Source organism: Centroberyx affinis, unplaced genomic scaffold (assembly GCF_046629955.1).
Source record: "Centroberyx affinis isolate AG114_WGS23_722 - 3 ecotype Tasmania unplaced genomic scaffold, CSIRO-AGI_Caff_v1 ptg003071l_1, whole genome shotgun sequence".
Lineage (NCBI taxonomy): Eukaryota > Metazoa > Chordata > Actinopteri > Beryciformes > Berycidae > Centroberyx > Centroberyx affinis.
In genome coordinates, this window is record NW_027281156.1 from 3 (window position 1) to 16,027 (window position 16,025).

General features: G+C 42.6%; 1 protein-coding gene across 1 annotated transcript; it reads left to right on the forward strand.

The window, feature by feature from the left end:
* Positions 1-415: 415 nt before the first annotated feature.
* Positions 416-13,931, forward strand: LOC139659350 (helicase ARIP4-like; the record flags this gene model as incomplete). Its single annotated transcript, XM_071537586.1, has 13 exons — positions 416-554; positions 1,923-2,100; positions 2,665-2,883; positions 3,833-3,951; positions 4,063-4,187; positions 5,304-5,403; positions 5,834-6,039; positions 7,839-8,014; positions 9,144-9,340; positions 10,442-10,641; positions 11,259-11,348; positions 11,759-11,854; positions 12,001-13,931. Coding segments are annotated over 13 exons (2,969 nt in total), but the record flags the coding sequence as incomplete, so codon positions are not given.
* Positions 13,932-16,025: the final 2,094 nt, after the last annotated feature.

Below are 16,025 nucleotides of genomic sequence, written 5' to 3' on the forward strand. Positions count from 1 at the left end.
TTGAACATATGAAAGCCTTTCAAAACCAAATGCATGTTGGTCCATCTGAATCTGTTCCTGAAAAGTTTAGGAGATACAAGGTTTCCACCCAACAGCGACGAAATTCTGATCTCTGAACGTTCTGGAACAGAAAACCTCTTGTCCGCCTCAATGACTTCAAAGCCGTGGTATCTCACATTTAATAGTACTAATTAACGTAGGACTGAAATGTACTTTATTACTGTATTTTCTTTGTGAGTTTATGAATGTTTCTTGCTCTCGGGTCTTTCTTGAAAACAGAGATCTGGAACTCAAAGAGACTTCCTGACTAAATAAACAATAAATTAAGAAAAAATGCAAATAGTAATCGATCAATATTGACTTACTAAATATTGTGCCATTCTTCTAATCGGTTATACATCTTTATGTGTTTCAGGTACGCGTCAGGAGTTCAGCAACATGTTTGAGCGTCCCATCCTGAACGGTCAGTGTGTGGACAGCACGCCGCAGGACGTCCAGCTGATGAGGTACAGGAGCCACGTCCTGCACAGCCTGCTGGAGGGCTTCGTCCAGAGGTGAGACCTGGGAAAACATGACATCACAAAAATAAACTTGGTGTTTCCTAAAAGTTTAAATGGGCAATAAGTAAGATTTGTACTGGTTCACATAGTGACACGCACATCCAAGGACATCTGTTGCAGGACAAAGATAGTTCCAGTAAAACTCAAATAGAAGTCCGCCCACAGGAACACGCTCCACCAGGATTTATTCCAAGCAAACAAACAACATTTCGACTGGAATTGGTCTTCATCAGGTGTCATTGATTACAACCCACAATGCCAAAATGGGTTCAGTATACCACACAAATCCCCATTTAAGAAGAATACCCATGTGCAAAAACCACAATTTCCACAGAATAATTTAGAAAACTTAAGACTTAAGACAAGAAAACACTGGTTTTGTTACGTGATTGTTTTCAAATATCCAACATGATTTTTTTTTTTTTTTTTCATTTTTTCAAACATGATTTCTTCGATTTTCAAACATGATTTCGCAAATCTCAGACATGATGACTCAAACATGATAGGAAAGAGAAGTTTGTCAGATCAGTCAGTCAAGTGTCTGTAGTTCATAACTTACTGAAAAAGGGGAAAACCAGACATGCCTAAAGATTTTTACTGGTCCATATCTTAAAATGACCATAAACTACTTGTGGGGGGGGGGGGGGGGGGGGGGGGGGGGGGGGGGTGATAGGGTTTGTTGACTCAGGATTTCTTTACGGCTTCTCAAAACTTTCGTGGCAAAAACTCCGGTAACATTTTCTATGAAGCCAGTGTCTTTAATACATTATAATCATACTTATAACGTATTATAATGTCATCATAATGCATTATAAGTATAGTTATAATCATGCATAGACAGTTATAATGCTTTATAACATTATAAACACATTACTTACAATCTGTGATAAAGCTTTTTCATTACCACTTAAATAAAAAAGCTTTATAACAGATTATGAGTAATGTTATAAAACATTATAACTGTCTATGCATGATTATAACTATACTTATAATGCATTATGATGGCATTATAATGTGTTGTAAGTATGATTATAATGTATTATAGACACAGGCTTTGCATTTCAAGACACTCCCCCTCTCTCAATGACAACAGATAGAAGCTGTCAGATTCAGATTTCATTTATTTAGCCTTTTACAGGAATTTAACAACAATAACATTTAAGAAGATACATAAGATACATACACATCAAAGGAGATACCTAAACCACACAACAGGAATGACTGTAATATTTCATCATGCATTTAAGCTTGGTGCTGCAGCAGGTTAGGGTCGTGGTCACGGTGCAGGGTCACCCACTGACAGCAGTAGATACATGTCACGCTCTATTCTAACCTCCCATGCTTGACGTGTCTTCGCTCCAGACGGGGCCACGACGTCCTGAAGGACCAGCTGCCCTCCAAGGAGGAGCATGTGCTCCTGGTGCGCCTGTCCCCCCTGCAGAGGGCGCTCTACACCGAGTTCATGAACCGCTTCAGAGAGGCGGGGAACACCGGCTGGCTCAGCCTCAACCCGCTCAAGGCCTTCTGCGTCTGCTGCAAGGTGTGTGTGTGTGTGTGTGTGTGTGTGTGTGTGTGTGTGACCTCACCTGTGTGTCTGTAGGAAACCGTTATACTACATTTGTTTTCTTCAAAGTATTGTATTCTTCAAACTGTGTTGGGACTGTGTTGGAGATATAGTTTTAAATAGTTGTTTTTAGTTGAGTTTTTTACTTACTAGTTTTTATTTATGCTCATACTATTTCATGTTAAGTGTCTTTGAGTATCTTGAAAAGCTCTTTACAAATAAAATGTATTATTATTCTTATTCTTCTTATAATTAATAATAATAAAGAAAAACGTGTCTCCGAATTATTTTTGAGAAATCATTATCAAAGATGGCTTGTTGTTACCAAAGCCTGACATTGTCCCTGCTATAGAAATTAGGCAACATTTTAAAGTAAATAATTAAAAAGGTAAAATAAAAACAGGGTGAATTTTCCGTGCATGTAGACTATAAACTGCAGAATTTAGGTTTGAGTTGAGGATTTCTTCTGTCTTTCACTGTCCTCTTGCACTATACTGTATGTGATCATACCGATTGATCATATCTCGTGTCGCTCTGCAGATCTGGAACCACCCGGACGTCCTGTACGAGGCCTTGCAGAAGGAGAACCTGGCCAACGAGCAGGACCTGGACCTGGATGACATCACTTCCACAGGCCCCGCCCGCTGCCCGACGGCGCCCAATCAGAAGTCCAAGCCCCTGGAGAATCCCAACCCCATCGGCGGGCTGAGCCTCAACCAGCTGCAGGAAAAAGCCAACCAGGTCATCACCTACGAATGGGTACGTTCAATTTCTCACATCCAAAAAAAACAAAAACAGAATCAGTTACCTCTTGCTGCCATTTGGGGCTTTCAGAGTGTGAAGTTGCTTTAATTTTGTTGCTGAGCAATATTAGACTAAATTCTGCTTAATGGCTGGACTTGTATTTGTTGCCTGGCAGCGAAACCTTCTTGAGGATGCTGTCAGGAAGCAGTGAAGCTACGGGGACTGGAGTGTTCTCAGTGATATAGCTCATTATATATACTAGAATTTATAACCTCCTCCTCTCCTCTCCTCTCCTTGTCTCCTCTCCTCTCTCCTCTCCTCTCCTCTCCTTGTCTCCTCTCCTCCTTTCCTCTCCTCCTCTTCTCTCCTTGTCTCCTCTCCTCTCTCCTCTCCTTCTCCCCTCTCCTCTCCTTGTCTCCTCTCCTCTCTCCTCTCCTCTCCCCTTTCCTCCTCTCCTCTCCTCTCTCCTCCTCTCCTCTCCTTGTCTCCTCTCTCCTCTCCTCTCCTTGTCTCCTCTCTCCTCTCCTCTCTCCTCTCCTCTCCTTATCTCCTCTCCTCTCCTTGTCTCCTCTCCCTCTCCCCTCTCCTCTCCTCCTCCCCTCTCCTCTCCTCTCCTCTCCTCTCTGGGACAAACAAACTGCTCTCCAATTATAGTAGTAGGGATAGGGATATATAGACGGCTCTGCACATGCTCAGTACTGCATGGTGCGATATAATAGTAAGATTCATGTTATATAGTAGACTGTGGTTCTACTGGGCAGATCCAGGGTGAATGTGTCGAACTGTATGAATGTGAAGAAAAAAAAGATTGTGTTTTTGGTCTGTTTTTAACCTTATTCTTTTGCACTCATTCTGCTCTCATCAGCTAAGCACCTAAAATATCATGAATGTAAATGTAATGTATGATGAAGCGAGGCCTTTGTCCTGTGATGGACTGTGAGTTTTTTTACTCTTCTCTCTCCAGGCGAAGGACATCATGTGCGACTATAAGGCCGGCATGCTGGAGAACTCGGCGAAGATGGTGCTGCTGTTCCACCTGATAGAGGAGAGCGTGAGGAAGGGAGACAAGCTGCTGGTCTTCAGGTAAACACCCAATGGGATCTCTTGATTTTATTTATACGTCATGGAACATGTCTGAAGCTTTTCGGAGTTCGATCAAAATCTCTAATTTCCCTTTCTGTCTCCGTCCTGCAGTCAGAGTCTGTCGACGCTGACGGTGATCGAGGAGTTCCTGGCTAAGAGGCCGGTGCCTCCCTCGCCCAAAACCTCCGGCCGAGACACAGCCAACCAGAACTGGGTCCGCAACCTCAACTACTACAGTAAGTGATCATCTGTGTGATAGTTTTGTGTTCCTGGTTTTTTGACGGAGACACACTGAATAGTCCCAAAATAGTGGGAATGACTGACCAAGGGAATCCAGGTGAACGCTATGAATATTCATTGAATTCACCTGTTAAATCCACTTCAGTCATGAAGTGGAGATAAACATGAAGGAGAGGAGACAGGCTGAAAAATTTAAGCATTGGGAAATTGAGATATGTTGCACAAAAGAGTGCAATTCAACACTGGGAAGATGGTCCGAATGTTCTGTATAGTTAAATGAGGTAAAACCACAATATATCTGCCCACTGTGTTAAATTAATGTTACATTTTGAACTGACTGAGTCTGAATCTGATCAATTGTTTGAATTTTAGAACAATCATAAGCAGAAACTGTGTGCCATGTGTCCAGGATGCTTATACTGTTTGTCCTGTGGTGTGTTGCTCCTCTCATTGACTTACATTGACTACTGCCATCTGCTGGCGACTCTTGATAACAGCCCAGTGTTGAGACAAAGTGGTTCATGGTTCTATGTAGGCAAAGAATTGCAGAATTTACAGTAAGGTGTGTCATGTATTTCATATGTACTTGAATAATTATATTGCAAAACATGGTATGTATCCATTTTAAGGAAAAAATGGTTGGTTGATCAGTCAGTATCTCAAGAGAAGATACAGTCTGTAAAAGTGCAATTGTTTTATTAATCAAGTACAAGTGCAAGTAAGTTTTTTTCTTTTCTAAGAATAGGTTTTGCTGTTTTGAATCGAGAACTGAGTCTGGAACTATTCATTTGTAACTTGTCCCATTTAGACACCATTTTACACATTCCTGCTTTATTGAATAGGATTCAGATCACATGTAGCAGAATCAAACCCACAGTGTCTCAGAGTAAAGCTCATAGTCGGCAGGTCTTTTTATTTTTCAAGATATCCCAATACTCTATTCTTGATTTTACATTTATATATGAGAGAGCAGGTGGCGGTTCAGCGTCTTGCTCATGGACACTTCAGCAGGACATGTGGCTGTAGGTGGAGACACTCAGGGATTGAACCTGTGCCCTGATGGTTACGGGACGCCCTAATTAACACTGTGTTGGCTGTGTGGTGTGTTAAAGGACTAGATGGGAGCACAACTGCTTCGGAGAGAGAGAGACTCATCAACCAGTTCAACGATCCCTCCAACACCTCAACATGGGTCTTCCTGCTGTCTACCAGGTAACACACACACACACACACACACACACACTCTCTCACTCTCACTCATACAGACAAACACACATTTCACCCACATACACGTCTCTCTGTTCCTCAGGGTTTAATGTCTGGCTCTGAGTCAGATTAGGAACAAAAGTTAAAAAAAAAAATAATATACTCTACCATGGACAGAAAGTCAGACTTTATTCTTACATTTTTTCTCATTTATTTGGACATTTATCACAAACACACACACACACACACACACACAAATAAAAAAAAAAAGTTTTGCTGTTGTCTAGTGTTTACCTGTAAAGTACATCGCAACAATTCTGCCAGTAGAGGCTGCAAATCCTCGTTTAGTTTAGGGGAATTATATAAATGTCTCAACATTAACGTGTAAACGATTTACTGAAATAAACTTGACCCTTCTCTCCCGCCCGGCGCTCAGGGCCGGCTGTCTGGGCGTGAACCTGATCGGGGCGAACCGGGTGGTGGTGTTCGACGCCTCCTGGAACCCGTGCCACGACGCCCAGGCCGTGTGCCGCGTCTACCGCTACGGCCAGAGGAAGCCCTGCCACATCTACCGCCTGGTGTGCGACTTCACCCTGGAGAAGAAGATCTACGACCGCCAGATCTCCAAGCAGGGCATGTCCGGTGAGTGGATGGATAGATAGATAGATAGATAGATAGATAGATAGAGTACTTAATTTATCCTCAAAGGGAAATTACAGTGTTGCAGCAGCAATTCACATAAATGACAAAAAACACACACAATGAGGTAGGTAAAAAGTCAGAACACGGAATTACAAAATATATATATACAGTACTGTGAAAAAGTCTTAGGCATATGTAAAAGAAAAAAAAGTAAAGCGAAGATGCTTTCAAAAATAATTAAATGAAAAGTTTCTAAATATCAAAAAATGCACTATAAAGAGCAGTCTACTGACACACTAATGCAGAAAAAAAATGAATAAACATCTAAGACACAATTTATATAAAAACTCTTGGGTGCCTAAGACTTTTGCACAGTACTGTATATACACAAAAACTACACAACTACTATACTACACTACACTACAACTACTATACTAGATAAAAATAAATGGAATAAAAAGTAGTAAGGCAAGATATTGCTATTAATGAGGAGAAACACAGAATAGCACTTCTGATTATGATAGTGGTGCATCTGCCTGCGATCAGATATTGATAAATTATGATTACAAAGTCGTAGGAATATGAAAATCATACAGTATCTTGAGCATTTTAACCACAACTTGTTTTTATTAGACATACACTAGCCAGTTGTGGTTAAAACGTTGCTGAATAAACCACCAAGGAAGAATTAATCCAATGTGCAGTGGTGGAAAGAGAATTAGAATTTCTCAAGTAGAAGTACTGTTACTTTGCTGATATTGTGCTTAAGTAGAAGTATAACTACTTCTACTTAAGTAAAACGTGTCTCATTTCAAATGTCCTCAGAGTAAAAGTTACTGAGTTACCTTTTTAGAAGAGCGAATGTTTGAGAGAACTGTCTCCCTGAATTTTCATTATATTAGAAAGTGAGGAGTCAAAAATTAAGGGGGTTTCGATGGGGTCTCCTCCGTTAATGACTCCATTAACTAAATTTAAGGGGATTTTGCATGAAGTAAGGGACGAATTAATGTAAAATTCACTATAAATATTGTGTACTTTAAGCGTTTTTTACCAACACATGATGAATACACACTGAAAATCAACACACTACCTCCAACTGACAAGCCTGTCACACATCAGTCAGGTATCTGACACCTTTAAAAGCCCAATGCAGGCTTCTTCTCCTGTGTGAACACCCGTCCAAATAATCAGCTCTGTGTTGAAGTAGAGATCTTCTGCCAAGAGGCTTGAGTATGACACAGTAAACTGTCTCAAGTGTTTTTACTTTAAGTTTTGACTGGTGAGACGGACACATTGAGGCCGCTGATGTTTCAGAGAGCTATTGTCGCAATCCAGCCGGGACATTTTAGTCGATATGTTGTCAGGTGAAGCCTTCTATCTGTTCTTTTGCTCCAAAAGGAGTTTGGCATATTGGGAGGAACATGTTTGTACATTGAAACTAGTTTTTAGGCACATAATCCTGTTGAAAATAGATTTTCTGAGGTTTATTTTTCACACTTTGAAACTTTTTTGACAGCTATTTTAAAGTGGTTTTGGATGATTAACTGATTCTATCTTCATTTCCCCTTCTTTCTGCCTCCATCCCTCCCTCATCTATCTTCATCCTTCTCTCCATCCTTCCTCCCCTTCCCTCAAACCCTCCCTCTCCTCTCTTCTCCTTCAATCCTCCCCTTTTCCTGTCTTTCTCCCTCCACCCTCCTTTCCTTCCACCTCCCCCTTCTCTCCCTCCTCTGTTTTGACTCTCACCCCCTTCCTCTCTTTCCCCTCTCTCCTCCCTCTTCCTCTCCTCCCTTCTTCAGACCGGGTGGTGGATGACCTGAACCCCGTGCTGACCTTCACCCGGAGGGAGGTGGAGTCTCTCCTTCACTTCGTGGAGGAGGAGCCGGACCCGTCCCACGTCCGTCTGCAGCCCCAGGACAGCATGGAGGGCGTCCTGAGGAAGGCTCTGCACCTCTATCCTCACCTCATCACCAAGGTAGATGAACAGAGGATCATGACTCACTCTGGTGGAGGTTGTCCCGCTGCTGCGTTCACGTCACACTGGATTTACTGTAAATATGAGCTGCCGACTGTGGAAAAACTCCCGTCACGTCTGCCCCCTAGTTGGAACTACAGAAGCCTATTGAGGACAGATATTCAGAAATGTTATTGACGCCGTTTTGTCATGATCATTTTCTCATTATCCTGGGAAAACAAAACAGCAAAAAAACAAAAAAGGCAAACAAACAAAAAAGAGATAATTTTCTCATTACCTCGGGGAAAACAAAAATTGTTTCCTCGAGATAATGAGTTGATTTTCTGCTTGGGAAAAACTTCCTAAAGAAAAGCAAATTATTCAGCACCCAAATGTTGAAGCAGGCCTAGTTGTTAGGCGAAAACAATTGTTAGGGGAAAACTATTTTCTTCTTGAGATAATGATAATAATAATTAAATATCTCAGGGAAAACGGCGTCAATAAAATGTATGAATATATGTCCTCAATGGGCTTCCATAGGTAACTAGAAGTAAGTCATAGGATTCAGTATCTCCCACTTGGCGTCACAAACTGCAGAAGTGTGTCGACCATTGATGTTGGCAGTCCAAGGTTATATAAATCTAAATTATCAGTTATATTCACACTAATACAATCAACTCTACTTACGAAAAGCGAGCAATATCTGCTACAGTTGGTTTTAAAGTCCCACAACTGACCTTACGACCGCCATCTTGGATGTGGCCGTTCCAACAAGTTCTTCCAAGTTGAAGCAGTGAGATGTCATCCCATTCCTCGGCTTCTTCCAATATGACATGAACGCAGCATAAGGAAACAGGAGATACACACACACACCCACACACACACATAGAAACATAGGTGTATTCATTATTATACATGCATATACAAATACACAGGAATATCCTCTACCTCCACATCCACTTCATTAAGTTAGGGACACACACATGTAGGAACAAAGACAAACTCATCAGAAATTTTTCATGTACATAAAATATTCATCTGAACTTGAAGAGCAAAGCAACATTCACTTCTTAATTATATTACACTGAACCTCTTGACTCACATCTCTCTCTCTCTCTCTCTCTCTCTCTCCGTCCCTCCCTCCTTGCAGCAGCCGTTCCCCCATGAGTCTCTGCTGATGGACCGCAGGGAGCTGAAGCTGAGCAGCACAGAGAAGAAAGCGGCCAGGAAGGGCTACGAGGAGGAGAAGAGGGCGTCGGTGCCCTACACCCGCCCGTCCTACGCCCACTACTACCCCGCCAGCGACCAGAGCCTCACCAACATACCCGCCTTCAGCCAGAGGAACTGGTCAGTGACTCGGCCCGTTCATATCCACACTGGCTGTCAGCAGTAAAACGAACAAACTAATGAAAAAACATAACGTTTCCTCAAAGTCTTCGTTTCTGTCTACTGTCAAATAGTCTCAGCAATTTATCCAGTATCTAATCAGATTATCAGATTAATACCCACTGGGTTAATGAATTCCAGGTCATTTCAAGGTGCTTTCCAAGAATAGGTGCAAATGCAGATAAAGGAATAACAAATAATAACAATAATAATAATAACCTTTATTTGTATAGCACATTTCATACACAACATGCAGCTCAAAGTGCTTTACATCAATAAAAGGCAGATAAAAGACGGCAGATCAAAAATAGATAGATAAAAAGATAAAATTCATATAAAAGAACAAGCAAAATGCATTGCATTAAAAGAATCAAATCAAGTAGAATAGAAAGATAAAAGAACACAACAATACTCCGACTTTTAGATGCACATTGTGAGTGAATTCATATGTTTTTCTTTAATTTTCTTTTCCAAAAAAAGTGGAGCCTAAAGAACGAAGAAAGAAGTTAAAGACTAACATATTTCTGAACCTTTTAACTTATTTTTGTTTTTGTTTTTTGGGTGTTTTTAAGATTAAAAAAGGATTACATAGTCCTCTATGGGTTCAGAAAAATCCTACAACCCCTAGATTTATGAAACCCTTTCAGAAACCCTTTGGATAAACTCAAAAATGCATGGTAGTCGAGCAGAGTCGAGCAAAGTAGAGGTTATGAAACAATATGTAAGGACCTGAAAAGATTGTACTCCTCAAATGTTTTAAGAAATTATATTATAGTTTTACCCTAAACGGACATCTCAACTGTACGGTAGACTTCAAAATAAACATCAAAATGAAAAAAACAATGTTGGAGGTTGGTATTTGGGTTGCTAGTGATGATAGTGAAAGTCACTTGGAACTGCAAAGCTAGGATAATCTGACAGTAAAACCCAGTTTCAAAAGCGTTTTCCTGCATGAACAAAAGTATTGAGGTCAAATCTCCAAACAAACCTTAATGCAGCACTCTCCTCTCCTCCTCTTCTCCCCCTCTTCTCCCCCTCCTCTCCTCCTCTTCTCCCCCTCAGGCGGCCTCCTCCTCGTGTGGAGGAGAAGCCGGTGGCCAGCGTCCGGCCGGTCCAGTCGACTCCAGTTCCCATGACGCCCCGCCAGGCGTCTGCAGGCTCCGCCCCTAGCGACGCGTCGTCGGGGTCCGGCCTCGGAGGCTTCCCCGTCAACTACCTGCAGAAGGCCGGGGTGTTCGTCCAGAAGATCGTCACCACTACTGGTAGGCAGACTGCACATGCACCGTTACTTTTTCCACCTGTTTTTCTTCTTTTCCTTCTCTTCTTCCCCTCTCTTCTTATTCATTTCCTTCTCTAATTTCTATCCTTTGTACCCATAGAATCCTTTCCTCCACCCCCTTCGTTACATTAATTAATGGATACTCCATCTATTACATCATTAAAATACTTATTAGGGTTCAACCATTATGGGCTTTGAAAGGCTGATACAAATACCAACATTTTTGGATTTCAACTTCCGGTAGCTGATATTTTGTGCTGATATTCTGTATATTTGATCATTTTAATGCCAAAAAATTATAAGGAATTAGTGTTTCCCCCAGAATTTTGTTGCTGGCAGGGTAGAAAAGCCTTTGAAACAGCATTTAGACCATCACTGGGCACTACATTACACTCATTAAACACTCATTGAAACCCATACAAATGAAATTCTTTTAGCTGGGTTAGCAGCTCCTTAAGGCAGAGTGAGGCAGGTTTCACTGCAGGTTTTACAGACTGCGACCCTTGGCCCTGAAGCTGTTGAGTATCTGTCTGTCCCTACACTCTTCTCTCTCTGCACTCTTGTTAACTTGTGTTTTTTTGTCTTCCTTGTGTTTTCCAGACATTGTGATTCCAGGCACCAACAGCTCGACAGACGTCCAGGCCAGGATCAGCGCAGGAGAGAGCATCCATGTCATCAGGGGCACCAAAGGTAACCAGTCCACTGCACACTATTATAAACAAAGCTTGATTTATTATACTCTATAAAACTTTTGCGGGACGGCAGGGAGGCTTAGTGGTTAAAGAAACCGTCCTTCAACTATTAGATGTGTCAGCAGTCATCCGCCCTGCTTAAGTGTCTTAGAGCAAGACACTGAATCCCTACCAGCTTTGTAACCAGAGATTGAGTGTGTGTGTTACATTACAGTGACAAGCTACAATAATGCCAAAAATGCAGTCATCGTACTGTAAAAGGAGAACGCCGCATGTTACCTTAAAACTCTATTTAACTGCCAATTAACCATGCAGGTCAGATCAGAAAAAATCTTTATTTGCTTGCCTGATTAAATACACTTTTTATGGTTGTTGATGATAACTTTTGACTTTGCTTCTCTCTGGTAGGGACCTACATCAGGACATGTGATGGACGCATCTTTGCCATCAGAGCTGCTAACAAGGCCAAGACAGGGGAGGAGAGCTCTGCAGCGCCACCCAAAGGTAGGCTGATTCACTTAGCAGCACTTCACTCTTAGCATAGAGGAGCCTTGGTCAGAAGCACATTGCTATTTATTATAACTTTGGCAACTTTGGCATTTCATTCTTTACCTAAGACCAGTTTCTAATCCCGTGTTTCCTCTTCTCAGACTCCCAGGGGCCACCGGAGGAGGTTTCAACCAATGGCAGCAACGGCTGCGTGTCACCTGACAGGAAGCAGCAGGTACCCTCCGAGAGCGTGACCCGCCCCCTTTCACCTGACGGCCCTGAGATCATCAGCGAGTTGCAGCGCTACACAGCCAATACTCAGAAAGCAGCCGGAGGTCAACAGGAGAGAGCAGCAGAGAGCATCGGCGCCGCTGGCAGCAACAGCAACAGCCTGGCTGCCACCAAACTGGTTAAAACCAACAGCAGCAGTGGTGGTTTTGCTAGTGGAAACATTAGCATGGGTAATAGCCACCATGACGCCTCCGTGGCTAACACAGTCCAGCCTAGCATGGACGCCACCGCCGCCCAGGACCTGAGAACGGGCTCCAAGCGTAAAGCCTCCACCCCGTCCACCGATGAGCGCGCCAGCAAGCAGCCGGCCGCCGGCAAGCACTCCTCCGCCCCTCTGGCCTCACAGGGCTTCCCCTTCACCGGGGGCTACGGCCTGCCGCCGCTGGGCCTCAACCCGGCCATGCTGGGCGCTCTGGGTGGGTCACTGGGACACCCGCTCTTCATGGGGGCAGGCTCGCCTTATTTCCAGCCTCCCCACGGTCAACTGGGGGACCCCTGCTTGATGTACCCTGACCCCTTCGGCTTAGGCGGAGCCGGCGCAGGCCCGGCCTCGTCTTCCTCTTCCTTATTGACCGCAACCACCGCCGCTGCCATCTCATCCTCCTCGTCGGTATCGTCCTCAGCATCGGTCAAAGGCATCCTGCCGCCATTCCTGCTGAGCCCCAGCATGGCAGGCATGGCCGGGATGCTTCCTCCAGGCTTCCCCCTCTCTTACAGCCAGTCCCTGGCCGGCCTCTACGCGGGGTCGATGCTCCCCGGCGGGCTGCCCGGCCCGGCCGCCACCCCCGGCCCGGCCGGAGCCAGCTTCCTGTCCCAGTACCCCCCCACTGCTGCCTCCACCTCTTCCTCATCTTCCCCTTCCTCCTCCTCCCCCTCAATCCGGTCTGAGAGCCGCCGCGGCCCGGTGCTGGCTCAGAACGGTGGGAACGTCAGCGGCACTGGCAGCTCGGATGACGACGACGATGATGATGTCATTGAGGTGATGGGACAGTGACAGCTGAATGATGCGGTTGTTTGACTGAGTTTGGTTCAATTAAAGCATCGTCAAAATAGGATGATTTCCTATTTGCCAGGATCCAGGCTTCGTAGGGTCTGTGGCCGAGGCTGTGACAGAAATCTATAGAGATTTAAAAAAGCGAAACGTTTAAGTGGTGACAACTGAGCCCCTGCTAAACTTAAAGTGTTTCCTCTGTTCAGCTCACCTGCCTTGGAGAAATGAGGATTGGACACAGACTGGACACAGAGCGACAAATCCTTATGCTGAATATCTTACTTTAAAGAAGAGGAAACCTAAGGAAAAAATTGTACACCAGAAGGAAGAAGAAAATGAAAATCAAAAGGACTTTGGGCTTCCAAATTTCTGTCCAATACTGGCATTTAGATACTAATCACTGGACTGGAGTACTGCTGAGTTTGGACCTGCAGTGACCACAAATGGCCACTAGTTGTACTGTTGACTTTAGAGGATTCTAGTTCTGCAGCTTCGCAAATCGTCAAGAACCTTTTGCTTTTTTCAGCTAATTAAAAAAATTGATGGTAGGCTAGAGTTGATAAAAAAAAAAAAAACGTTGATAATTAAGTTAGCTGGTAGTAACGCCTGTTCAATATCAGTAATTTAAATGGTATTGTTTGTTGACTGTCAAATATTGCTACTGAATATTTCTTAAATGGTAGAAAGACAGGTCTAAAAAAAAGATATCAATTTTTGAATGCTATTCGATTGAACTTCTGAATTCACTGCCAGGACAGGAGTATTGTGTGTTTTTTGTTCTTTGCAGACAAAAATGGGATCATCTTGAAATACTCATGGTAAACAAAGTGGTTGAGGCTCGCTGTGGAGGTGAAAGACAATTACTGAAACCTTAAAACTCTAATAAAAGAATGTATGCTTATTTAAACGCCTTTTAAACCAGGCCTTTTTGAAAAGACCGCTTCTATTTAGGCATCAGACTTGGGAAGATCTGATTTTTTTTATATTTATGTAATCTCTTTTACATTTTTTTTTCCCAAAAAAAAAAAAAAAACTATCATTGCCTAATAACAGCCAGGTGACAATGAGGAAAAACTGTGTTCTAGTGAGGCGTCCTCCTTGTAGCGGAGAAACAACCAACAGAAAATGCCTTTTTTTTGCCTCCATCTTTCTGAATGTTAACTGTGAGAGAGGAGGGGTGAAGAGAGACGGACAGTCGCCGAGACTCTCTGAATCTCACCCGCAGTCTTACTGTAGCCTAGCGAAAATGATGCAAAACACACACAAGCCTACGTGTATTTATACAAGCCCAGAGGAATTGAACTTGCAACCTTGAGGTCTTTTTTTGGTCACGCTGTGTCGTTCCCCCTGTTCGTATATCTGTGTGTTGTGTTCTCAAGGGTTGTAAGAGGAACCGTTTTGTTTTTTAAGAAGAAACCTGGGTGGCGTAACTCGGTTCGGTGTCAGCACAGATTCCACCTCTGCTCCGCTGTTTTTTTTTTGTTTTTTTGGGATTTCCTTCTCATCTCATTTTGTGAAAAGAAGTCATTGTGAAACCAAACTGATTTGGAGAGACGGTGTAGCTTTGCCAAAAAAAAAAAACAACAAACAAAAAAAAATGCACAAGCACATCTACAACCTCCATCAAAGAGGATTGTGTCTTAAGAGACCAAATAACCTTGTCAGCAACTTAAAGCGGGAAAAAATCTTCCACAGCAACGCTCTCTCTACAACATCCTCACTGCCGCCGTTGAGAAACAGGCGACATTGTACACTGTATCAGGCATCAACCTCTGTAAAAGTCACTTTAAAAGAGACACAAATCTGTATAATCACGTTTGCAGACGATCGAGTTCTCTCTCAGATCGACCATAAAACATTTTTTCTGCTGTCTCACACACACTTAAGAGGAAATGGGGGATGGTTGAAAAAAAAAAAAAACAACCTTCCCCTCCCAAATGGTGACAGAAAGAGCTTTAAAAACTCCCAGCTCTTTCGGTAAAAACCCAACTTTAACATCTCCAAGCAAAGACTAAGCATTTCCTGTTCTTTTCTTCCATGTATTTGTTCATTCATACTTCATACTTTCATACTGAAATTGCTAGTTTACTTATGTTTTTCTTTTTTTTTTCTCTTTTTACAATGTTTGAATTTACCAAATTAATTTATTTATGACGGTGCATATTTATTCATTTGTATTTTTTATTTTTGTACTATATTTTTTGTTTCCTTTTGTTGCTTTTTGCTTTTCTTTCTCGTTTGTAAGGTTTTTACGGTTATGATTATTGTTGTTGTTATTGCAGTTTGGGAACGCTTCGGATTCTTGTGTTTGGTGATTTAAAAAAAAACAAGAAAGTGACGATCCACCGGTCTGACCCCAAAGCATGTGAACTTGTGTGAAACTTGCATGTGGACCAACCAATCGGTGCGTTTTCGTGCTCATTAATATCCAGGATACTTGAGCGTTTTTTAAGGCTTGGAAAAATACCGTGTCCCATTTACAGTAATTAAGATCAGCGCTTATCTCAATTATGAGAAACCCAAATAAAACACCGGGGTTACGCTGATATAAACCACGATACTGAGATGTGTAGAAACCTTATCCTGTGTTTTCTGGTGGCTTTTTGTCATCTACATCAGCTCAGTTTCCATGGTAATATGCAGAATATTCTGTCTATTCATATATACGTATTTGTAATTGGGATACGAATCTAAACAGCGATTATGCATGTAAACAAACGCGATCACAGGTAATGGGTCAGACACTGTGGCGATCCGACCGCTCATCAGCAGAAAAGAAAGACCGAGAAAGAATAATGTCGTCCATTGCTTTTTCTTTTTCATCATGGTTCATTTCCATATCATCCGAAATGTCCCATCTTTTTCATCCCTATGATGGCAAACCAAACCAAACGACAGCGAGTT